Source organism: Oncorhynchus nerka, linkage group LG2 (genome assembly GCF_034236695.1).
Source record: "Oncorhynchus nerka isolate Pitt River linkage group LG2, Oner_Uvic_2.0, whole genome shotgun sequence".
Taxonomy (NCBI): Eukaryota; Metazoa; Chordata; class Actinopteri; order Salmoniformes; family Salmonidae; genus Oncorhynchus; species Oncorhynchus nerka.
The window spans coordinates 85,928,623-85,954,634 of record NC_088397.1 but is presented as its reverse complement, the minus strand read 5'-3'; the positions used below and the strand labels follow the sequence as shown (position 1 = coordinate 85,954,634).

Below are 26,012 nucleotides of genomic sequence, written 5' to 3'. Positions count from 1 at the left end.
GAGGGCTTATGAGAGCATTAATGAAAGGCCTTACATGGATTGGTCTGTGGTGACTCCAGGATGGATCTGATTATCAGGTGGATGGCGGTGACCGTGCCATCTGTTCCCTTCCCCAGGGCTTTGGTCACATGATCCATATCCTTTAGCAGGTGAAGGACCAGAAATCCACAGGGGTCAGCAACTGGAGGCTGGATGATCTGCTGGACGGACTAGAAAGAAGAGAGATATCTTATTATTGTGAAATACTGCAGTCCGCAGTTGTCATCTTTTATATATTTTGTCTTTTAGTATTTTCATCTTCTATATGTCTTCTTTTTTTACATCTCCTTTGTATTTTACTAACATCAAAACCGTATAATTAGTAGATAAGCTTAATTATTTATACACTAATTGAGTAGATAATGGCAAATAAACGACTTGAACTTGAATGATAAACAACAACTCTATATTACTCTATATAACTCTATAACCACTATTTTGTAGTTTGGTATGAGTGGGCTGGCATTGGCAGACAAGCAGGCGTACCTGTGGGTGCTCTGAGGCCCCTAGCAGCATGGCTAGATGGGTGAGCAGCCTGACGAGGGTGAAGGGGGTGAGGGACATGTTTTTGGTGTCCTGGGAGTCTGGGTTGTCCCTCCTCTGAGGATCTCCTAGGATGTGACCAGTCCTTGTCAGATCTCCCCTAAGAGGACAAGTTCAGTCATTCAACATGGGATCTGTCAATCTGATGCTTTAGCAACAATATGAACAGGAAGCCCTTTTTGTAAGCACCACAGGGAACAAATTTACCGCTGCAGTCCCATAGCACTGAAACCTCTGACAGGAGCATGGTTCTTCCCTCCAACTACTGCCCCACACTCTAGACAGCGTGCCAGCTGGGTGGGGCGACCACACTGTAAAGAGGGGGTGAATTAGTCTGCTGTGGAGTTTTTTAACATTGTGAATGTTTGTCAATTTAATTATACATTAAGAACTGTGCTTACCTCACCAACAGCACAAGGGTGTCCTTCAGGACAGGCTGTAGAGAACAAAGGTCAAAGTTTTGCAATGTTTTACTCAGTATACAACACAACTCATCATTGAATTATTCGGTAACACTTTACCAACAGGTATAATGCTTTATATACTTGTCATGTGCATGTATGAGTCATTATAATGTGTTACTATAATGCTTAGAATATGTGTTCTATGCTGCAATTTTTCAATAGCTGTTGTTTAGTAGGGATCAGTATGAGATACTTCTACATTAGGACACTACTGCAACCTGAAAGCTGTTCTTGGTAGTGGATGAAGTGAGCTCTAACAAAATATACAGAAGTTAAGAAAGTGTTTTGTAAATCTATAAGTCATTTGTTATTATTCAGGCAAGCTTTACATATTGTAGCATATTGCAGTCAAATGACAAAATCGCCCTCTAGTGGCATCATGGATGGAATGTTATGAATATGTTTCATAATTTCATAATTAATAAACATACCGAAAAAATACTGCTGAAAATCCGGTGTTTCTATGATAAACAGTTTTGTTATATTTCAGTCTTCTGTGATGTATATAAAGAGTAATATTGGGATACAAACTCAAAATGTAATACATCTGAACTTTCTTTAAGCCCATAACCATGAGTGTGAGGTGTATACATTTGTTTCAAAGTAGATTTGTTTAAGACTACCAAGAAACACTGATTTAGCCCACTGCAGTAAAAGGTTAACAAAATCAATGCCACAGGTGAATTGAGAAAGCAGAATTTATAGTTATAGGGCACACCAACATTTATATGGGCACTGTACTTACAATACCAGGTGAGTGCTTGAAGGCCTCCAGTCTGTGTTAAAACCCTTTGGGCCATAGCCAGCATGTCTTCAGGCATCGTGGGAATGAAGGCTCTCTGTTGGAATAGACAGTCCGATAAAGACAGAACTCCCATATTCAACTTGGAATAACATGTTTATGAGAACAATGGCTGCGTTTCGATTCTCCACCCTTCTGCTGAAAAAGCATTGGATTGGTGTACGTATTGGCTACAGTGAGATCCCACCATTGTTTAATCCCTTCGGGAGAAGGGTGGACAATTGGGATGCAGCCAGTATGAGATGGTGAGATGGATCATACCTGCATGTTGTTAGGAGTCAGGCCAAGCTGCTGAAGAGGTGTAAGCACCCCTTCTGTCCCAGTGAGCAACACAGCGGCCAGGTGGACAGTCAGCTCTATAAGGACGTGCTCTGCACCGGGACGGCCATTATGGACATTCAGTTCTCCCATCCTGTTCTGCACCAATGCCATGGCAAAGTCCCTCACTGGCTTGGGATCTAGGTACCTTGAACCCTGGATGAAGTACTCAAGTTGTTGGCATTTCTGAGGGAGGACAGCCATTATGGTTAAATATAACCTCTGTGTATGGACTGAGGGTTCAGTTAGGCATATGAGACATTTCATCCTAACATTTTCTGGGACAATCAACCATATTTTCTGGGACAATCAAGATGGCTTGATTGAGATTTGGGGGGACTTTTTAGGAATCTACGAAAAGGTCACATTTAACTTAAATTAGCAACATGATATGAACATCTAACGTTGAAATGTCACTAGTTGCCCCGTTTCTATCATCAACAACAGAGTCCAATGTGTTCCTACCCTAGGGCTGGGGTGGAGGCCTGTGTTCCTACCCTAGGGCTGGGTTGGAGGCCTGTGTTCCTACCTTAGGGCTGGGGTGGAGGCCTGTGTTCCTACCCTAGGGCTGGAGGCCTGTGTTCCTACCCTAGGGCTGGAGGCCTGTGTTCCTACCCTAGGGCTGGGCTGGAGGCCTGTGTTCCTACCCTAGGGCTGGGCTGGAGGCCTGTGTTCCTACCCTAGGGCTGGGGTGGAGGCCTGTGTTCCTACCCTAGGGCTGGGCTGGAGGCCTGTGTTCCTACCCTAGGGCTGGGCTGGAGGCCTGTGTTCCTACCCTAGGGCTGGGGTGGAGGCCTGTGTTCCTACCCTAGGGCTGGAGGCCTGTGTTCCTACCTTAGGTTTGGGGTGGAGGCCTGTGTTCCTACCTTAGGGTTGGGGTGGAGGCCTGTGTTCCTACCCTAGGGCTGGGCTGGAGGCCTGTGTTCCTACCTTAGGGTTGGGCTGGAGGCCTGTGTTCCTACCTTAGGGCTGGGGTGGAGGCCTGTGTTCCTACCCTAGGGCTGGAGGCCTGTGTTCCTACCTTAGGTTTGGGGTGGAGGCCTGTGTTCCTACCTTAGGGTTGGGGTGGAGGCCTGTGTTCCTACCTTAGGGTTGGGGTGGAGGCCTGTGTTCCTACCTTAGGGTTGGGGTGGAGGCCTGTGTTCCTACCCTAGGGCTGGGCTGGAGGCCTGTGTTCCTACCTTAGGGCTGGGGTGGAGGCCTGTGTTCCTACCCTAGGGCTGGAGGCCTGTGTTCCTACCTTAGGTTTGGGGTGGAGGCCTGTGTTCCTACCTTAGGGTTGGGGTGGAGGCCTGTGTTCCTACCTTAGGGCTGGGGTGGAGGCCTGTGTTCCTACCTTAGGGCTGGGGTGGAGGCCTGTGTTCCTACCTTAGGGCTGGGGTGGAGGCCTGTGTTCCTACCTTAGGGCTGGAGTAGAGGCCTGTGTTCCTACCCTAGAGCTGGGGTGGAGGCCTGTGTTCCTACCCTAGGGCTGGGGTGGAGGCCTGTGTTCCCACCCTAGGGCTGGGGTGGAGGCCTGTGTTCCTACCCTAGGGCTGGAGGCCTGTGTTCCTACCCTAGGGCTGGAGGCCTGTGTTCCTACCTTAGGGCTGGAGGCCTGTGTTCCTACCCTAGGGCTGGGGTGGAGGCCTGTGTTCCTACCTTAGGGCTGGGGTGGAGGCCTGTGTTCTTACCTTAGGGCTGGGGTGGAGGCCTGTGTTGGCTGCTCGGTACAGACTGGTGACTTCTCTGAAAAGAGCCAGCAGGATATACAAGGTCCGCCTCTTTGGGGGTGCAGTACATCTCTATAAACAAGACAAAGATGCAGAGCTGAGGATTATCCACTTATCAATGATGCATTACCTCAGATGATTAGAAATGCTTTCAAACTGGTTAGTAATAGTAATGCACGAGACACTGTTAGAGAGCTGAGTGGAATTGCACTAATACCTCACACTTCTTCTCTATGTCCTCCACAGTGCCCTCTAATACTGCTTTGGCAACAGCCTCCCGTACAGCCAGGTATTGCTCTCCATAGACCAGATACTGGTCCATCTGACCACCATCTTCATTCTGCACACAATCCCGCAGATTAACAACCATATACAGTATGTGTTAAAAAATATATATATATATCAACTTCATGAATCCTTATAAAAAGTATGGAAAATAAATATGAAATCAAAAAACAGGCAGGTATAATTAAACGATAGAAGTGTGATGACTTGAATAATGACACAATGTGGTATATACACATAGAAAATGTCAAATATTTCACAATATCGGAATTTTTCATAATGCACATATATGTGGCCAGATTTCTCTGTAGGGGGGTTATTTCAAATGTTAGAGCTTCAAAATGGTATATCATACACTGCAGTTGGAAATGGTATATCATACACTGCAGTTGGAAATGGTATATCATACACTGCAGTTGGAAATGGTATATCATACACTGCAGTTGGAAATGGTATATCATACACTGCAGTTGGAAATGGTATATCATACACTGCAGTTGGAGAAAACCTTGTAAAGTTATGCTGCTACACTTAGGAGACAAGTTGGAGAAAATGCCCTTTGAAAAATGTTGATGCAATTTTCACACTTGCTAGAGAGCTCTTCTTTTACTCCCATTCAGCATTTTTCACACCCTCTTAAGCCTTAGCCCCATCCGTCTCTTTAAGAAATACATGTAAACGTATGGTCAACTCCACCATGCCAGACACGAGGTCCTACTGTGAAGTGCGAACGAGCGTCAAACGCTCCCGATCCTGTAACCAGTCACATATATGGTTCTTCGTTGCGGGGCTTCATTTACAGAGAGGTCATATGCTATATACGTAGTCTTCCATATCACTTTAATATGTACCTGACAAGTACTTTAATGAAAGGAAAATAAATACAGGCTTTTTCAAACAGTTAAAAATGTGGTTTATAAAACATTTAAGAAAGTCGTATGTTACTATGTACCTGTTGATGTATCTCTTCAGGGAAAAGCCACCTGTACTCGGCTTCCTTCAGCATCCCCTGGACACACTCTACACCCTGCTGTCTGCTGATGTTGCGGATCAGGTAGACCCGGTACCAGTCGTTCACACTCCTCTCACACAGGTTCCTAACAGCACGAAGAAACTCCTCAACCACATCCTGAGGACTTGCACATACCCCTGAAAGACCAGACACTTCTTTCAAGACATGTCTTGGATCAGTCAGACAAACTTATTGCAAGTGTTTTCAACATTCCCCATGACACACACTTGTGATGGCCTAACAGCCACAGTGTTTGTTTTTGCTCTCATTGCCTATAAATTCCCTATATTTAAAAATCATTTTAAAGTCCATTTTTGGTGTGTGGACCTTCGAAAAATAAATCTGATTTTTAATTTTGGTAATCTCATCAGATCTGAGCCCAGTGGTTTCAATAATCTTTATATTGTAAAAAAAAATTTTTTTTTTAAATTAATTTATACCAACAAGCCCAATTTTTAACCAACATGGAGCAGAACTTGGGGCTCGGGGGTTAATGTTTACATACCCTACATACTCTCATCTCATATGTATAAACTGTACTCGATACCATCTACTGCATCCTGCCTATGCCGTTCTGTACCATCACTCATTCATATATCTTTATGTACATACAATATTCTTTATCCCTTTACACTTGTGTGTATAAGGTAGTAGTTTTGGAATTAGATTACTCGTTGGTTATTACTGCATTGTCGGAACTAGAATCACAAGCATTTCACTACACTCGCATTAACATCTGCTAACCATGTGTATGTGACAAATACATTTGATTTGATTTGAGCTTTTTAATACATTTTCTCACCAGACAGCATGCTATGGAGAAGGTGTGCAGCCTTGCCCAGGCACAGGCGGACCCTAGCGATCTGCTGCAGGTACTCTATTGTGACCGTCTCAGCCGAGTCAGTGACAGAGTCCAGGAAGTGATGCAAGAACTCAGTCTCTTCCTGAAGGCAGGTGTTTTCTTGTGGCATTCTTTCCAACAATGAGTCCTGTGAAAGAAAGTTGTATAATAGTCATATAGTCATACTGCAGTTGTGGTCTATGTTGTTATTCTGATTGGGCAACAGTCTTGACTGCCTGCATGGACACCCAATCAGATCATACCTCAAGGCAGTTAATGTACAACGCATACAGTTCATTTTTATCTTCTGCATCGACAATGTTGCTCTCTTCTATCGATGTCAAATGCTGCTGCAGATATTCCTTGACTTCATCAAAGCTAAAAAACAAAACACAAATGAGTTAAATTCAGGAAAATCTGTTAACACCATACCTATTCTGAAACCTTGAATTGCGTTACTGGTTACAACAACATTACAATGACATAAGCAGCTTTTCAGGTTCACTCACCTGTACTTGAGCAGGAGTTTGAGTATCACTGATCTCACCACAGGATTTTTGTCCAGAGACTCATCGAATGGTGAGAAATCTTTGGTGTGTATCTGACTTTGTGCTGGTACAAAGACAATAAAATTAGAGCACAGCTACAAACACTTATTGAGTCGTAATCCAATCTGTCAAGTGTGTGTGTGTGTGTGTATACCGTTCAAAAGTTTGGGGTTACTTAGATTAGAAATGTCCTTGTTTTTGAAAGGAAAGCACATTTGTTGTCCATTAAAATAACATGAAATTGATCAGAAATGCAGTGTAGACATTGTTAATGTTGTAAATGACTATAGTAGCTGAAAATGGCTGATTTCTAATGGAATATCTACATAGGCGTACAGAGGCCCATTATCAGCAACCATCACTCCTGTGTTCCAATGGCACGTTGTGTTAGCTAATCCAAGTATATCATTTTAAAAGGTTAATTGATAATTAGAAAACCCTTTTGCAATTATGTTAGTACAGTTGACAACTGTTGTCCTGCTTAAAGAAGCATTAAAACTGGCCTTCTTCAGACTAGTTGAGAATCTGGAGCATCAGCATTTGTGGGTTCGACACCTACAGACCCCGATGTCACAGGAAGGACAAAAAAGATAATCAAGGACAACAACCAACTGAGCCACTGCCTGTTCACCCCACTATCATCCAGAAGGCGAGGTCAGTAAAGGTGCATCAAATCTGGGACCGAGAGACTGAAAAACAGCTTCTATCTCAAGGCCATCAGACTGTTAAACTGCCATCATTAACATAGAGAGGCTGTTGCCAACATGCAGACTCAAATCACTGGCCACTTTAATAAAGGTATCACTAGTCACTTTAAATAATTCCACTTTAATAATGTTTACATATCCTACATTACGCATGTAGTCGTTGTGAATTTGTTAGATTACTTGTTAGATATTACTGCACTGTTGGACTAGAAGCACAAGCATTTCGCTACACTCGCATTAACATCTGCTAACCATGTATGTGACCAATACAATTTGATTTGAGTTGGTACTGTATATACGTGTGTGTGTTTGGGGGGGGTACCTCTGATGAGTGGAATCGGGTCTGTCTCGACCATGAGGAAGGACAACAGCTGCAGGATGACACCCTTTGATGGGGGGATGTTGTCCTTGAAGCACACAGTAGTGACGAGGTTTATGAAAAACGCACTGCAACTCCGTCTGAACTGGCCATTTAGGGTGATGGAAGCTCTGCAAAGCCATAGGAGACAGATTAGACACTCACTGAGAAAGTACTGTCCCGGTATCCATAGTCAAAACTGTAAAACACACCCACCGTACGTCTTCAGACACTTTCACCTCAAAGTCATCTGGGAGTTCCTGTTTGCACATGGGGCAGTACATCTGGCCCACGTTGACACGTCTTCTGACACAGGTCAGACAGAAAATATGGTGACAGGGCAGGTCCACGGGGTCCTCTGGTTCCCCCATACACACAGGGCACTGGAGATCAAACCTAAGTGAAACAACATATGGTAATACCATCAAATTCTGTATATCCCTTACAGAAAAACCACATGATTTCACATGTGGAAAATCTAATTTCAAATGTTTTTGGAAAACTTTAAATGTGTTCACATGTAAAATTCATGTGCTCTTTCCGTAAGGGACAGCTTATCAGCGACAGCCAATAACATAGAGAAATGATATGAATACCATTTAGAACAAAATAAAGAAACCAACTTGTAAATGAGATCACGTGCTCCTTTCTTGCATGACTTCAGTATTTTAATGACGGCTGCAAAGGGTTCCTCAGATTTCACGTCCGAATCTTTTGACAGAATCTGTCATACAAGATACAAATAGCAGTCCAATAAATGAAGTAGCCCTTTCCTGCAGTCTAATAACCTAGCGGCCTCATGGGTGGAATCTTATTCATATTTTTCATAATGAATAAACTTTTTTTTAAATAAACGCCGGAAATCCGGTGTTTCTATGATAAACAGCTTTGTTATATTTCAGTCTTCTGTGATGTATATACAGAGTAATATTGGGATGCAAACTCAAAATTGAATACATCTGAACTTTCTTTAAGCCCATAACCATGAGTGTGAGGTGTATACATTTCAACTCTATATCTGACATGGTACAGGTGTATTTGTTTTGTAAGCCCATGACCAGTAGATTTGTTTAAGTCTACCAATAAACATTCTGTGTGAGCCTGATTTAGCCCACAAGTTAAAATAAGCACAATGTTTATTTGGATAGAACTGTTTACAAAGCTCAAGATCACATAGGGCAAATGAAGTCTGAAGGGTGTGAAACCTCAAATATGGGATGAAAATAAACCATACATAAGAAAAAACTTAGAGTACAAATGCGAAAATGGTGATATAGAATATCGTTCAGTAGCATGTTAAGTTAGTCAAAACAAAATATACCAGATAAACTTACTTTGCCTAAGGTACGAGTGTGATCAAGGACCAGAGGCTTGAGCTCCCTCTCCTCAAACTCAAAGCCTAGCAGCATGTGTTCCACAAACAGAGAGAGGATGCAGATGTGGTTCCAATTATTACTGGAAACAGAAACAAGGACAAATCGTTATTAATTCTGGGGGTATTAGACATATCTGGGATAAGTACAATTACATTGTAATAAAAGTTTATCATACAGTCTACATCAAAAAGAAAGGTCAAAGACGCAACCTATCGGCCAAACTCACAAATGAATACAGGTATTCATATACAGTGCCATCAGAAGGTATTCACACCCCTTGACTTATTCCACATTTTGTTCTGTTACAGCCTGAATTCAAAATGGATTAAATATGATTTTATTTCCCTCATCTACACACAGTACACCATAATGACTTAAATATAAAACATTAAAAATAATCTTGAAAATGAAATACAGAAATATCTCATTTACATAAGTATTCACACCCCTGAGATCATACATGTTTAGAATCACCTTTGGCAGCAATTACAGCTGTAAGTCTTTCTGGCTAAGTCTCTTTGCACACCTGGATCGTACAATATTTACACAATATAATTTTTAAAAGTCTTCAAGCTCTGTCAAGTTGGTTGGTTGTTGATCATTGCTAGACCGCCATTTTCAAGTCTTGCCGTAGATTTTCAGCTGATTTAAGTCCCAACTGTAGTCCCAAGCCACTCAGGAACATTCACTGTCTTCTTAGTAAGCAACTCCAGTGTATATTTGGCCTTGTGTTTTAAGTTATTGTCCTGCTGAAAGGTGAATGTCTCCCAGTGTCTGGTGGAAAGCAGACTGAACCAGGTTTCCCTCTAGGATTTTGCCTGTGCTTATCTCTATTCCATTTATTTTTATCCTAAAGAACTCCTCAGTCCTTAACCATTTCAAGCATACCCATAACATGATGCAGCCACCACCATGCTTGAACATATTAAGATAGGTTCTCAGTGATGTGCTTTGTTGGATTTGCCCCAAACATAACGCATTGTATTGAGGACATAAAGTTCATTTCTTTGCCAATTGTTTTAATTATGTTTTACTTACTTATTTTCACTCTGTCAATTGTGATAGAATAATTATGTATTTTCGTGATTTATTTGATATTAATTGTTAACAATTAATATGTAACTAATTGTAAGACATTTCTGTCCTACAAATGCTGTGTTTTTATGGTCTCCACTCTAGTTCCCTGCAGCTAATCTGGGCGCATGGTCACTAGAGATGGCAAATGAGTTAATGACTGCATTGCATAGACAAGAATGTGTTTTACTAGGGATAGTTTAGGAGTAGAACAATCCCTCATTGTCTCAAAATCATCCTTGCAACTGGGAAACTAAGCCAGGGTGGAGTTAAGACAACAACCCCCTGCAGATAACGACCGAATGAACCCAGATTGGCTTATGATGCCTCTTGATCTGAATGGGAGGGGTGGAACCAGCCATGACTAAGCCTTCTTAGTGTCGGCTATATAAAAAACTCTGCATTTCTGTAAAGGTTAGGCTGCTCGGCCCAACAGTCAAGAGTGTTGGTTTGACTAGTTTCATTATTGCAATAATTAATCGATATTAAATAAAGATGATTGTTTGAAGAAATGACAAAGTCTCTCTCAGTATGAATTTCCACGACACATTTAGGTTAGTATTGTGGAGTAACTACAATGTTGTTGATCCATCATCAGTTTTCTCCTATCACAGCCATTCAACTCTGTAACTGTTTTAAAGTCACCATTGGCCTCATGGTGAAATCCCTGAGCGGTTTCCTTTTAGTCTGGCAACTGAGTTAGGAAGGACGCTTGTATCTTTGTTGTGGCTGGTTGTATTGATACACCAACGAAAGCCTAATTAATAACTTCACAATCCCCAAAGGGATATTTCATTTCTGCTTTAAAAAAAATCCATCTACCAATAGATTCCCTTCTTTGCGAGGCATGGGAGACCTCCCTGGTCTTTGTGGTTGAATCTGTGTTTGATATTCACTGCTCGATTGAGGGATATTACAGATAATTGTATGTGAGGGGTACAGAGATGAGGAAGTCATTCAAAAATCATGTTAAACACTATTATTGCACACAGAGTGAGTCCATGCAATTTGTTATGTGACTAATAATTACTCCTGAACTTATGTAGGCTTGCCATAATGAAGGAGTTGAATAGTTATTGGCTCAAGACATTTCAGCTATTCATTTTAAATTAACTTCTAAAAACATAATTCCACTTTGACATTATGGGGTATTGTGTGTAGGCCAGTGACACAAAATTCAAAATTCAGGCTGTAACACAACAAAATGTCAAGGGGTGGGAATCATTTCTGAAGGACTGGACCTGCTGCTGCTTGTTTTTTGAATATCATGTGTTCTTGCGTTATTGCATCAAAAAAGTTTTTCTTCAGAATTGTATAATAAAATAAAAAGTCTACTTTCAAAAAGTCTAATGTTTGCCTCTCTCTAATCTTTCAAATGGCCATTTCTCTCACCGGATGTAGTTAAACATTTCCTGGCTCCTCTCTCCATACTGCCTCAGGCTTCCCTGGGAGCAGACCAGCTCCATAGACCCCTGCAGTCTTTTCACCTGCGTCAGCCAGTCTTGGCACTGGGTATTAGAGTCCAACACAGGAGGCCCCAGCTGCTCAACACAGGCAACTGCTGCGTACACGTCCAGAACCTGTTGTTAGAGTGAGGCAGAGAAATGGTTACTAAAGCAATAACACAAGAGCAGGTCTGGCACAACGTGATGCGGTCGATCACTAGGAACAAGCCACAGGCGGACTGATCACAACGTGATGCGGTCGATCACTAGGAACAAGCCACAGGCGGACTGATCACATCGTGATGCGGTCGATCACTAGGAACAAGCCACAGGCGGACTGATCACAACGTGATGCGGTCGATCACTAGGAACAAGCCACAGGCGGACTGATCACAACGTGATGCGGTCGATCACTAGGAACAAGCCACAGGCGGACTGATCACAACGTGATGCGGTCGATCACTAGGAACAAGCCACAGGCGGACTGATCACAACGTGATGCGGTCGATCACTAGGAACAAGCCACAGGCGGACTGATCACAACGTGATGCGGTCGATCACTAGGAACAAGCCACAGGCGGACTGATCACAACGTGATGCGGTCGATCACTAGGAACAAGCCACAGGCGGACTGATAACAACGTGATGCAGTCGATCACTAGGAACAAGCCACAGGCGGACTGATCACATCGTGATGCGGTCGATCACTAGGAACAAGCCACAGGCGGACTGATCACAACGTGATGCAGTCGATCACTAGGAACAAGCCACAGGCGGACTGATCACATCGTGATGCGGTCGATCACTAGGAACAAGCCACAGGCGGACTGATCACAACGTGATGCGGTCGATCACTAGGAACAAGCCACAGGCGGACTGATCACAAAGTGATAAAGTGCTCAATAACAACACGGCTGGAACACACATTTGACCAATCAGATTGCTTGGCCGGAACGAACCATTTCATAATATGACATTTCTAATAGCATGTAGGAAGCCTCCTTTCAATACACTGGTAAAAGTTCAACTACTATCATGCACTCATAAACACAAACATTTTGCCCCTAAACACGGATTTCACATAACTAAATGTAGCAGTGTGTGGAAAATCTCTGAACCTACCATCACTGGGCTATCCTTCACTTGTGGGTTTCGCTGCAAGTGAAGGGCCACCTGTGGCTGCAGGGACATCATCCTGGACAGGTTCTGAAGGCGGGTGCGGTACATGTGGTAGGCCGAGTGGATCAGGGGTATGGATGGAATCTCTTCACTTGGAGCTTTTCGTCGCCTCCGGAGCTCATTCACACAGCTGTTCAGGGCGTCACACAGAAGCTGGGAAGAGTGTTACATATTCATTAAGATCACCTAATTGATGTGTAGGCATATTATATCAAATCTGACTATAAATATGAATTACCCATTCCTAAATGGAGGCTAATACTGTGTTTAGATGGTAGGAGGTAGACAGCAAACCGGATGTCATTGTTTTCTATGAGATAAATGCCGTTGACACTGGCAGTGAACGCCGTCAGCCACGGTAGACAGGAATCTTTTGCCATCTGCCGTAGTATTGCCTTCTACCGGATGTTGATTTGCACTGTTTGTTTACTGCAATCGCAATAGTAATGCAGAGCGTTGTGCTGGCTTGCTTTTGCTGTCACCCTCTTATTTGCTTTCTTGTCCTGCTATGCCGACTAATATTGCATTTATTTTTTTGCATCCCTCGTCTAATTGCAGCATTAGCGCTTTGTTCGATTTACTATTTGTATGAACATGTTAAAGAACTGTGCAATAACATACCTTTAACTCCCCCGCTGAAGACACTTTCATCGTCATGGCAATGAAATCCTGCAGGTACCTTTGAAAAAATTCCCTCTGCATTTTTTCATCCATCGTAGCCATATACTGACCAAGGGGGATTTTCGGAAAGAATTCCTCGAACTGCCTAGGACTGTGTCCTTCAGAGAAAAATGTTGTGAAGTTTATGCAAGTTCTGCAACTAAAAATACTGTAAGTGAGTGATCAGAGTTAAGAAACACACAAACGTAGTGAAAACCTTTCTAATGTTTCAGATCATTGTTTAAGCAATAAGGCCCGAGGAGGTGTGTATGGCCAATTGACCACCAACTAGGCCCGAGGAGTAGGTATGGCCAATTGACCACCAACTAGGCCCGAGGAGTAGGTATGGCCAATTGACCACCAACTAGGCCCGAGGAGTAGGTATGGCCAATTGACCACGGCTAAGGGATGTTCTTATGCACGACGCAACAGCCCTTAGCCGTGGTATTTTTGGGCAAATATCACAAACGGGGACACCCAATTGGGACACCCAATCACGCCCGGATGTGATACAGCCTGGATTCGTACCAGGGACTGTAGTGACACCTCTTGCACTGAGATAAAGTGTCTTAGACCACTGCGCCACTTGGGAGTGCTTATATACCACGGCTTTCAACCAATCAGCATTCAGGGCTTGATCCACCCAGTTCACATTAACACACATACTACAGCAAATTAAGAACTTTAAGACACACTTATCATTTGAGTCTCCCTTGGTAAGTTTTGATAACTGCATTTAAGAACAATTTAAATGTATCTTTCAGAAAAAAAAGAAGGAATTTGATTATTTACTTTCGTACTGCTGAGTTTGCATCATTAGTTCATCCAGGGTATCTCTGATCCTCCAGCTGAAGGGCATACTGGAGTGCATGGTCCTCTCAGCTGTGATATGGCTCTGTACCAGAATGGTCTTAGACTCAGAACTGTAGGAATTACACAAATACAGTGTGTTGGACCTCGTGGTAACACATAAATACTCTTGCTACATCGCGCATGAGCAAAACCACCTACTTGGAATCCACTTTGACAAGAGGAATATCAAGCATCTCGTTGTTGCCGAATATCTCCAGCCACAGTTTCTTGACTTCTTCCCCACAGTTGACGTCTAGGAGGAGGTCCAGATTACAGTCCCTGTCGATAACTGAGACCAACTGAGCCAAAACGGGTGTGACCACTGCTTGGATTTTCTTCCACAGAGTTTGTCTGTGGAACACATACAGCATATGGACAGACTATACTCCTAAACGATGAGAACAAATTATCATTTGAACATGAATGAAATGATGGACTTTATGTGAGCTGAGTTAACAGTGCAGTATCATTGATTAACATACGTGAAAGTTCCCCCCTCTTGAAGAGCATTGATGTTGGATGCCTCTGTTAACACCCAGTTCTTGGGGGAGGGGATGTTTCTCTCGTGGTTCTCCAGAAGAGAGTGAAGGCGGCTCCTCAGGGTTTTCAGGAACACAGCTTTAGGGCACAATACCGAGATCAAGTATATCAATACATGTAAAAGTCAATTAACTTTGGCTATATTATTGGCTTGCCGTTACGATCTGAGCTAAGTCTGTCTCGGGCCAAAAATATCTAAACAAAATTCAACACATAGATCTAGAACCCCTCATGTAATAAAATGAATATTGTAATAAAAGTAATAACATTTTGTAATAAAAGTTCTAGATCTGGACCATTGAAACAGTGCTTGGGTCTTGGAGCTACAGTAAAACACTGGAATACTGTGGGTTAGTTCCTAACCTTTCAGGTCCTCACTATCTTCCAGAAGTGTTAGCAGGATCTCCACCCTCCTGGTGCTGAGAGCTCCACTGTCCTCCTGATCTCTGAGCATGCTTACTGCACTCTGCACACAGCTTCGCACTAGATCTGTGACTTCAAACACAGCCTATAACAACAACAACATGCTCAGATGAATAACACTCACCCATACCTATAAACGTTATACAAACTTATGCAACATTTAGTACATCCATGTTTTTGATCGCTTCATCAAACACCACCATTATACTTACAGAGTGCTCTGGTGCAGGTGGTTGGAAGTCTGTGTCTGTATCGGGTTGCATTGCTTCATCAAACACCACCATTATACTTACAGAGTGCTCTGGTGCAGGTGGTTGGAAGTCTGTGTCTGTATCGGTTTGCATTGCTTCATCAAACACCACCATTATACTTACAGAGTGCTCTGGTGCAGGTGGTTGGAAGTCTGTGTCTGTATCGGGTTGCATTGCTTCATCAAACACCACCATTATACTTACAGAGTGCTCTGGTGCAGGTGGTTGGAAGTCTGTGTCTGTATCGGGTTGCATTGCTTCATCAAACACCACCATTATACTTACAGAGTGCTCTGGTGCAGGTGGTTGGAAGTCTGTGTCTGTATCGGGTTGCATTGCTTCATCAAACACCACCATTATACTTACAGAGTGCTCTGGTGCAGGTGGTTGGAAGTCTGTGTCTGTATCGGGTTGCATTGCTTCATCAAAAAAGAAAGTCATGAAAACTGTTACTTTCAAACAATTATTTTCAGTTATTTCTAATTGAAAAGAATTGTTATTAACTATGGCATTAGTGCTAATGAGTGTAATAGCAATTCAAGTTAATTTACCATAACAGGGCTCTTTCATGTCCTCAAACAGCTGGCTGATGGGTAGGTTTCTCAGGAACTGGACATCTGATACAAACTCTTTGGATCTTCTAAGGTCATCAATGTGAACTGATTTCCAGGGTCCTTTGCAAAAACAAAGTGGATGGAACTTGCTCTTTAACGTTGAAAACATTTCAGAATGGATATCCTTTTCTCTGTGGAGTGCTAGGTCATATTATCATATCAGGATGTTATACAACATTTAAATCTCACCTCCATGGAATCCAACATAGGAGGTTCCACCTTCAATTCGAGGCAGTTTGGTAACGAAGTACACAAACACCCTTCCATTGCCACCATTAGCTTTTGGTTTGTTGATTTCATTTATGGATGAATACCTAGAGATAAAAACCAAAAAAGTTTCAATTTAAAAAAGGACACAAAAAACTACACTATATATATAACAGGATCTTGCAAATCTATCCCACTAGTTAATATCCAATAGTTGTGATGACAAGTCCAAAAAGAAAAGACTCACTTGGCAGATGCAAGAATGTTCATGCTCTGGGAAGCCTCATCATAGTCAGTTTGGATGATGAGGACTTTGTCGGCAGAGGTAGAGTCAAGAAATTGTCTAGAGAGGGAACAAAGTTATTTTCTAATATCTTTCTCAAGAATGATCTACACAGTAACACTAATACAAATGTAAAAAAACAAGCTGAACTTTTGAAGCAGACCTGATTTCTTTGAGGAAGGAGTGCTCTGTGTCAAACTGTTGCAGTGAGAGCAGCTTGATGTCGCAAAGCTCTGTGATATTCTGGAGCTGTTTTATATCTCCTGCTGTCAATTGCCGGGAAAACGTTGTGACCTTCACAAAGAGCCAAAAGATATGTGAGAAGAATACAAGATGCATTCAATGCAATCCATATTCTTCAAAAGATAAAATAGTCAAGTGAATTACCTCTGTAAAGTGGGCATGGCACCATTCCTCCAGCCGTGTGTGAGATGCAATGAAGTCAGCCAGGGATTTGTGCTTCTGCTCCTCAAAATATATTTGTGTCAGTTTCTCTATCTCAACATCAGACAATTTGGTCCCATCCAGACGAATGACAGAATCTGGAGTGGCACAGTTCAGCATGATGAACTTGGCTTCATCCAGGACTCTTCTTTGAGGGTCAGAAATGTCAGATTCATCTTTCATCTTCTTTGTAACTTGAAGGACTACAGAGGAGCATGTGTCTGAGTGGTAGCCAATGAAGACATCCATTGGAAGATATCTGTTTGTCTTGGATTTCTGGCTTTTCAAAGAGACAAACACTTTGACCCATTCCTGAAGTTGTTTGACAATCTCCTTCCCTTCATTCTTGAGGACAGTGTTGATGTCCAGGTAGTGCTTCTCCAGTCTGTTTATCAAGGGAATCGGGAACTGTGTGTAGACCACCTCCTTCTCTTCAATGACAATAAGCCTGAATTTTTTGTGAACTCTGCACTTCACACGATGGGTTCCCAATCCAAGATCGACATACTTCTGACCCCCAAGTGAAACATAGTATTGGTTGAGAGCGTCATAGAGACTTTCGTACAGATTCTGAAGGTTCAGAAGCACAACAGTCTGGCCAGTTTCCATGCAGATCTTCACTCTGTTGATATTTCTGCAGATCTGAGTGTACTCTTGATCCTTTGGGAAGCTGGAACCAAAGATGATCTCTGGATGGCTCTGGTCTGAGAAGAATGTCTGCTGGAGAATCTGGAGGGCGGCATAGTTTTTGGTGAGGACAAGAAGGTATCGGCACTCCTCGTCTTGGCAAATTGGAATTATGTTTTGTTTCACTAGATCAATAGTGCTGATCCCATCCAAATCAGGTTTATTCGATTTGCCCCACAGCTGTTTGGTGAATATATACACTGCATCCACATCATCCCTTCCACTGAAGTTCCTCAGGACTGCTTCAATGATTTGGTTCACACCAGGGCTCTGCTTAGAGATCTTGGTGATGGCAAACATCATCTTGACCAGACTGTAGTAATCACGTAAGCCGAAAAACCCTTTGCCTTTCTTGCAAGTCTTCATATATGCTTTGGCAAAGGGTTTGAAGAGGTGCTTAACCTTCTCCAGAATCATCTTGTCAGATGAGCATATGCCTTTCGCACTTTCGAATAGCTCATTCTGGTCTGGGTCACCACGGGACACAAAGAGGCCTCTGTTCATCTTAGCAGGGTCCAAGGCCCAATTGGAGATACCAATGAATCCAACCCTCTTATGGGGCAATGGCTCGTCATCAATGCAGCCTTCCTCCAGTAAGGGGTGCAGTGTTTTCAGAGGCATTTTGGGGGAGTCTTCTGCTAATCCGATCTCATCTAGCACAACAACAGAGATGTACTCCTCCAAATTCTTGCTCTCTTGGAAACGGGCACATTGCTTGAATGTATTGATGATTCCCTCTGGCGTGGAGTGAGGGCTGCACTGGAAGGATACCAGATGAATTTGTTTCAGTCTTTTGTACAGCTCGGAATGTGCAGCTTGGCCCTGCATGGCATCTGCAACCAGAGTTTTGGACAGAGATTTGGAGCTCCCAGGCTTGCCAACCAAAAACAGGGGGATTCGTAGCTCAATGCAGATCACCATCATGAAGACATTCTCTTTCAAAGCCTTGTTTCTCGCTATTGTCTCTCCCATTGGGACCCCACTTAGGAGAAGATCCTGCATGAGTGAGATTTCCTGCTTCATTTTTTGGGGGAGGACACGGGGAAAGAATTTGCAGATTTCTTTCTGGTACTCACCTTTTGTCTCTAAACAGGCTTGATAACACACACCAACAGCCATCAACAGCGACCAATCAACTGGATCACTAGCAGGTGGGGGTACCTGGTCACGCCTGTTCCTCTCCCCCCGGGGTTGTTTCTGGAAGAGTGCCCTTAACTCTTCAGAAAACATTGAGTGGTTCTTATAGAACCACACAAAAACTTGCATGCAGCGCTCCACATCCCTGAGACTGACAAAGCTGCATTCGTCTTTCCTCTGTCGCATAAATCTCTGCGATGACGACAGTACATCAGTGATCAACTTGATGGATACTCGTTTGATTGAATTTGTTCCCACAACTCTCTGCACAATCTGCTGGATGTACATTTTCTCTGTGTGGTCATTGAGTTGTCCAAAGTCCCACACCAGAGGAATCATGCTCGGGGGCAGCACTTGGACCCTATACACCAGCTGCCGAAGAGGGATTGATCCAAGTCTTTCTTCAGTTTCTTCAGCTCGGACCCTGTAACCCAAACCAGCTTTCTCCAGCCTCTTGATCATCTCATCTGTGTGTTTCCTGTAAGGGTTGCATGCAGCAATGATCTGCAGTCCAGTTTGGTAGCCAAGTTGTTGTCCTTGCACAGTGTTGTCACACAGGATCTCCTTAATGCTGCTTATAGCTTCCGTGGTATTAGCTTCATCAAGGAAAAGAACAGAATCAAAACCATGTTTCTCCTTATTGGCAACCGCAACAGCCTCTGCCTCGTGCACTTTGGTGTAGATCATGTCAGATGTAGTTCCTCCGTGAACTTTGACCAGTTTCATGTTCTCGGTGGGCGCTCCACTCCTTCTCAACTCACACAGGAACTTGATGAGTCGTGTCTTCCCACAACCAGTCTCCCCCATTATGATGACTGGAATGCCACATCTGAACCTCATATGAATTGCCATCATCTTCAGTATGTTGTCGGTGGTGAGTTCATATGTTTCATCAGGGTCTGTTGGCCACTTGATCCCCAGCACGTTACATAGACGCACAATCTTATCTGCCCGAGAAAGTTGGTCAAAGTCAATGTTAAATGGAACTCTTTGACGTCTGAGGCCATTGTACAGATCTTTGGTCATAATGTTTCTCTTGATCACCACATTTGTTGATGGATTAATGGCATCAACCCCATTCTTCTTGTTCTCCCGTAGGTGAAATCCAATGAAGGTCATGGATGCATGGTCATCATTGAAGAAGATATATGGATGCGGTTCTGATTCCCATCTCTTTCGAATGAGGAACGGGGCTAGATCCCTTTCGTTGAGTCCATTGAGGTCCATCTGCTGCCTCGCATGGCTCTGGTCAGTGATGCAGAGAGATGGAGTGGCAAAGTCCTTGGCCATCAAGATCATAAAGTCAACCACAAAGTTTCTGAATCCCCTAAGAGTGTCTCCAATGAACTGAAAGTTGCAGAAGGCCGATGTCTCACAGTCTAGCAACTGAAGATTGAGGAACCAGGCAAAGTTCCTCAGCTCTGCCCAGGACGGATCACTTATGCCACAGTAGATGAAGAGCATTTGAAGGCACTCTGCATGAGTTCCTTCAACTCTTTGGTAGGTGAAGCTGTCAAGATTCTCACCCCTATGGAACCGTGTTAAATACTGGTATGGTCTTTGAAAGGCCTCGCTCCTAAAACACTGGGCATCCATGAGTGGGTCTTCACTTTTCAGCTCTGGATCATCTCCATTTCTCATTTCCAACCACATAACCTCTTTTGGGGGACGGCAGAAGACCTTTGGAAAGACCTCAAAGAGAGGAACGTGTCCCATCGGATCCTAGACCGACAAATACATGCCATATTAAGTATTTTGACAAACCCTCCCTACACAACACAAATGGGACGTCTAACACAAAAAGTATATAATAACTAGTTTTACGATATACTACAATTGCTGTGTGAAAACCATGTTAATGCTAGCCGTAGGTGACCGTATCTAAGTAAACAAAGCCAAATATTTGGTTATAGAACTCCACCCCATAGGGATGACATTCAAGGTAAAGAAAAGATTACGTGATTTCGTAATTTGGGTGATGTATCCCCTTCAATATCGAGTTATAATTTAATGTTAACACGCTAGCCACTGGTGGTTTGGTAGGGACATTTAACTGTATACATCCAACCGTTTCACATGACATGACAAAATGGAAATAGATTGTCACTTACAGCTCTTGAGGCAGATCTGGGCAGTTCATGTGTGGATTGTAGTGTCTCCATGACATACAAGTCCTTGCTGCTGCATTTCCACATTAGCCCATCCGAATCGGCCAGGTAACGCAGGAAGAACAGTTTGAACAGAAATTCATGCAGTCCTTTCTGTACCTGAATAACATAAATAGCAAGCATATATAAGCACTTGAAACAGAAAATATATAAACATTTTCAATATCTTAACAATACCAAGTATCCTTACTGAGGATGTGACATCAAAATGAAAGACTTTGTGTTCCGTCTTCTCTGGTGTGTCAAACAAGGACCGAAGAATGATATGCTCATCAACCTTGGGCTCAATTAAGCGAATGCATTTGTGGAATGTGGTTCCTATTCTCATGGTTCCCTCCAGTTTATCATACAACCTTTGTATGTACAGAGATTTTCCTGCGGATAAATAAAACATTTGATTCAGCTCTTCAAAGATTTAGGTCAAATGTACGGTCATTGAATAATTTCTGTTTGAAAACTCATAGTAGTATTGTAAGTATGAATGCATTATTGTTCATGAAATTCAACACGTGAAAATATCAAATAATTTTCGGATTTAAAAAAATCACTTAAAAAATTATATTATTTTTTACCAAGATTACAATGGAAAACCAATATCAGACACCATAGGATCATGTAAAGTGACAAAACTCAATAAACTCACCAACTCCAGCCCTCTTGGAAGACACAATCCCAACAAAGTGTCTACCTTTGAACACAGATGCAGCACTGGCCTGGTGTGAGGGGACAGTGTAGTGCCGGGACAGGTATTTCTGTATCCGTCCAGGAGACTCCTGAGGGACAATGTCCCGTTTGAAGTGACTGAAGGCAGAGGGAATGTAGTTGTGCTCTCTTTCTGCGCTGCAGATGATCACCAGCCTATAGCTGCTCCGAAAGCATGAACTCAGTTTCTGAAAGAACTTCTCCACTGCATAGCTCACCTCATAGCTCAACTGGTCTGCGAAGAGCAAGGCATAGATCTTCTCCCCCATGTAGCCTGGTGTGAGACATCGTCTGAAGAAAAGCTCCACTTGCTCATATGATGTGGCAGAGGTACACAGGAGAACTTCATCGTAAGTAGGCAGCTGCTCATCATCACTGGTCATATATAAGCAGACGCTTACAGTCAAGATTTTATCTTGTGGGCAGATAATGAGATTAGGTTGCCCAGTGAAGAAGCCTTTCGGGAGCTTTCTACTGACTGTATTCTCACTTGTTTCTAAAAGCTCCTCTTCCTCCTCTTGTTCCTGGCTTTGTTTGTTGGCCAACACCTCTAGCAGACTGCCAAGGCTTCTGATGTCTAAAGAGTACTGGATAATGTTCCTCATGTCTTTCATGTAGGCATCCCAGACCAGATCCAGTTTTCGCAAACCAACAGCCTGGTCTACAACGCTCTGTAGAACATCAATGGTATATTTTCTGTCACTTGCAAAAGAGGAATCTAAGTTTTCCATGTCACTTTGAAGGTTAATAAAAGTCTGACAACTGGTGTCTTCCTCTTGCCCAGCTGTATTCATGGCGTGGTTCTGAAAAGTCATCCATGACTCCCACACTTCTGACACAGAGCAGTCAGGTTTGATGAAAGAGAGCATCATCAAGACGTTTTCCTCCAATTTATTGTTCAGATTATTTTCGGTCAAAACATTACAAAGGTAGACTATCTGCTCTGCTGTGTAATAGTTGAGGTAATAGTGCTGAGATCTCTGTTTGTCCATGAATCTATTCCAGTCATCTAAACACATCTCTATCTTCCTGCACAGGTCTGTAAGCTGTTTGACTGCATTGCCCTCCACCATGATCTTTCGTAGGATGTTGCCAAGGTTGAAGTCCATTGTGACACCAGTGTCACTTTCCATATTGCAGTGAATCTTGGCCTCCCAAACCCTAAAAAGTGGGTTCCCAGCAGCATAAAGATCTACAAATGCTACAGCTAGCCTCTGAACACTGTCAAAAACCTGAGAAGATAAGATGGCAATTTGGTGTCTAAACATTCAGTTCAGTTTCTGCACATGAAACGTAAGGTTACTTGCATAACCCAGGTTCTCTGATATTATGAGTGAGATATCTCACATGTGGGGTTTCGCTAGGAACACCTACTCTCTGAAGAACCTAGCACAAGCATCTGACAGGTAGAGGTAGAGTGCGAATCATGTGAGCCCCTCACCTTCCTTAAAAGGAGCCACTCTCCAGTCCTCTGATTATTCTCAAGCATGTGTTTCTTCCTTGCGCTCTTGCAAGCATGGGAATGCGGTGCGATATATCACTCATAATTTCAGAGAACCAGGGTTACGCGAGTAACCTTATGTTCTCTTTCAATTATTTGTTTCTATATTTGACATCTGGGGATATAGCCAACTCCCATATCGCAAAGACATGCTCTCCGTAGGCCCAACATCAGCAACCCTCAGAGGCCCGAAATCGAGGGAGTACTCACCAAGAAGGTGAGGAAGGGCATCTGTGTATTTGGGTCACATTCCTAATGTGTGATTCGAAATTGAGTTCAGAATCTAAAATAACACCTAGGTTTTTTACCTGGTGTTTTATATTTATAGCCCGTGAGTTAAAATGTGCAATGTAAAATTTGATGTGCTTTACCGGACCCAAAATAAAACAATGTGGAACGTCACGTGATAAGTATTTTCTCTGAGTTATATTCACCAACGGTGACAAAAAACTCTTGACTGGTTAAATAGGTCCTAAACCAATTTAGAACTGGACCGGAGAGGCCACCCCACCTCTCCTGTCTGTCCAGAAGGACATCATGGTCAACAGTGTCGAATGCAGCACTTAAATCCAAGAGGACAAGGACAGAGAGCTGTTTGGCATCTGTGTTGGCTCTAAGATCATTTACCACATTAATTAAGGCTGTCTCTGCGCTGTGGTGGGCCCGAAAACCAGATTGGAATTTTTCAAAAAGACAGTTGGCACTTTTAAAATCATTTAGTTGTTTGAAAACCAATTTCTCCAGAAGTTTGCTTAAGAATGGAAGGTTGGAAATTGGCCAAAAATTTTCAAGAGCAGAAGAATCTAGATAACTTTTCTTCAGAAGGGGTTTCACCATAGCAGTTTTTAGTACAGTGAGGAAAGTGACTGTGAACAGGGAGTGATTAACAATAGCTTGCACTTCTTCAGATAGGCAACTAAAAACAGTTTTGAAGAAGGTGGTGGGGATAGGATTGAGAAGGCAGGTACTTAAGTTGTGATATCACTTTCCTCACTTTCCTGAGCATGTCTGTGTCAACCAGGGAGAATAACTCCATAGTGCCTTTGCGTGGTAGACTAGGGCACATATCATCAAACTTCTCATCAGGTCTTGCTTGACTGATACCCAGCCTAATGTTTGTTATCTTATCTCTGAAATAACCGGGGGTAATATTTATCGGGAAGAGCACTCTCAAATCATTCTGAAGTTAGAAACATTTGCCCGTCTGGCCTTTCTAATTGCCTTGTTATATATGCCAAATTGCTCCCTCAGAATATCATAATGGACCTGCAACTTTCTCCACTTCCGCTCTGCCTTTCTGCAATTTCTCTTTAATGTATTTGTTTCCTCACTCATCCAAGGGGCTCTCCATTTGGATGTGGCCTTTTTCAACTTTACTGGAGCAATGGTTGCCCTTAATTTGCTATTAAAGTTATCAACTAAATCATCACAAGAGGAGGCAGAATAGGTGTTGGAGTACTGTTCATACACTCAATAAAATCTGTAGCAACTTCTGAGATAGATAGTGTTTTTTAACAATGCGTTCAGTATTGCTCTGTGCTATGGGCAACAAGGTAGTAAAAAATACACAGTGGCGATCAGATAAAGCAACATCAACAACAGAGGATATGTCAACACAAAGCCACTTGGTAATAACCAGGTTCAGAGTATGGCTGTGGTTATGGGTGGGCCCAGTAACATGTTGGATAAGTCCATAGAGCTCAAAAGATTCAGAAATTCAATGGCCTTGGAGTCAAGTCTGTTTGTCAACATGAATATTAAAATCACCCAACACAATGATTGTATCATAGTTCTCAAGGAAAATAGACAATAGTTCAGGGAAATCAGTAAAGAAAGTGGGGCAGTGCTTTAGTGGCCAATAAAGGGTTATTGCCAGCACTGGTGGCTGACATATAAACAGTAGAGCATGATGCTCAAAAGACCCAGAGTCGCCAAATCATGTGTCCTTACAGCTGAGAGCATTAGTAACAATAGAGACTGTCCCTCCACCCTTGCCTCTCATCAGGCTAGCTAGGTTAGCATCGCAACATGGGCTAACCGAGTCTCAATAGCTAGCCAAGAAGCTATCTACCAACATAGATTGAGAAGTAGAAAGAGAATTTCTAAACAAAACAAAACATCTTTCAGGTCAGTAGTCAACCTCTCGACAGGGTCTGAAGACCTATGCTTGATATCATTCACAGTTCACTTGTGAGCAGTTCAGCAGCAAAACAGGGATCCAGTCAATCTGAGGAGAGCTAGAGAGTAATTATCTTCATGAGGAAGAGTAACCAGAGGGCAGGAGGGCTTTTAAGGAAGGTGAGGGACTCACCTCATTCCCCACTACCTGTCTGTCTCCATCAGATGCTTTTGATAGGTTATTTCGAGAATAGGTGTTCCTAGTGAATCCTGACATGTGAGATATTGAAGTGAATAATTGAAAGAGAACCATATGTATTGTAATATGTCAATGCATGTCGTAAGGAGCCTGCGGTAGCATGATAATCTAATTAATAAAACATTTCAGTAAAATATCATTTCAGTTTTGTGATGGTTCACTTGGTGTCCAATCCCCTTACCTCAGTAAAGTGATCCACCTCACTCTGGCTTTGCACCCCCTTTCCAGACATCAGCATGAGCTTGTTTTGCAGATCTCTCAGGTCTTCTAAGGAGTAGTTGCGCATCTGACCTTCCTCCTGCTGGTCTGGAACCTGTAGCTTCAGGGCAGTGTCTAAACTCAGCTAAAGGAGAAAACAATGGACAAGATCCAACATGTCAATCTACCGCTGCAGGTATTCAGGAGAGTGCTTACAGATATTTGTCAATGGCAAATATAAATTGAAGACATTGTATGAGTACAA

General features: G+C 42.8%; 1 protein-coding gene across 1 annotated transcript in view; it reads right to left on the bottom strand.

The window, feature by feature from the left end:
- LOC115144070 (E3 ubiquitin-protein ligase rnf213-alpha-like) overlaps positions 1 to 26,012 on the bottom strand; it is a 58,196-nt gene that overhangs the window by 5,389 nt on the left and 26,795 nt on the right. Inside the window, exons 25-57 of the mRNA XM_029684761.2 lie at positions 25,731 to 25,892; positions 21,613 to 22,903; positions 21,160 to 21,344; positions 20,913 to 21,068; positions 16,921 to 20,523; positions 16,697 to 16,827; positions 16,498 to 16,593; positions 16,233 to 16,357; positions 15,981 to 16,103; positions 15,391 to 15,848; positions 15,119 to 15,263; positions 14,698 to 14,833; positions 14,375 to 14,566; positions 14,156 to 14,286; positions 13,325 to 13,482; positions 12,647 to 12,856; positions 11,472 to 11,659; positions 8,964 to 9,084; positions 8,253 to 8,353; positions 7,846 to 8,025; positions 7,594 to 7,760; positions 6,526 to 6,628; positions 6,280 to 6,394; positions 5,978 to 6,164; positions 5,116 to 5,312; positions 4,096 to 4,218; positions 3,840 to 3,950; positions 2,110 to 2,352; positions 1,792 to 1,885; positions 984 to 1,018; positions 790 to 893; positions 526 to 682; positions 35 to 209 (exon numbers count right to left, since the gene is read on the bottom strand). Of these exons, the coding sequence (XP_029540621.2) occupies positions 35 to 209; positions 526 to 682; positions 790 to 893; positions 984 to 1,018; positions 1,792 to 1,885; positions 2,110 to 2,352; positions 3,840 to 3,950; positions 4,096 to 4,218; positions 5,116 to 5,312; positions 5,978 to 6,164; positions 6,280 to 6,394; positions 6,526 to 6,628; positions 7,594 to 7,760; positions 7,846 to 8,025; positions 8,253 to 8,353; positions 8,964 to 9,084; positions 11,472 to 11,659; positions 12,647 to 12,856; positions 13,325 to 13,482; positions 14,156 to 14,286; positions 14,375 to 14,566; positions 14,698 to 14,833; positions 15,119 to 15,263; positions 15,391 to 15,848; positions 15,981 to 16,103; positions 16,233 to 16,357; positions 16,498 to 16,593; positions 16,697 to 16,827; positions 16,921 to 20,523; positions 20,913 to 21,068; positions 21,160 to 21,344; positions 21,613 to 22,903; positions 25,731 to 25,892 (9,703 nt within the window). The remainder of the gene's footprint in view (positions 1 to 34; positions 210 to 525; positions 683 to 789; positions 894 to 983; positions 1,019 to 1,791; positions 1,886 to 2,109; positions 2,353 to 3,839; positions 3,951 to 4,095; positions 4,219 to 5,115; positions 5,313 to 5,977; positions 6,165 to 6,279; positions 6,395 to 6,525; positions 6,629 to 7,593; positions 7,761 to 7,845; positions 8,026 to 8,252; positions 8,354 to 8,963; positions 9,085 to 11,471; positions 11,660 to 12,646; positions 12,857 to 13,324; positions 13,483 to 14,155; positions 14,287 to 14,374; positions 14,567 to 14,697; positions 14,834 to 15,118; positions 15,264 to 15,390; positions 15,849 to 15,980; positions 16,104 to 16,232; positions 16,358 to 16,497; positions 16,594 to 16,696; positions 16,828 to 16,920; positions 20,524 to 20,912; positions 21,069 to 21,159; positions 21,345 to 21,612; positions 22,904 to 25,730; positions 25,893 to 26,012) is intronic.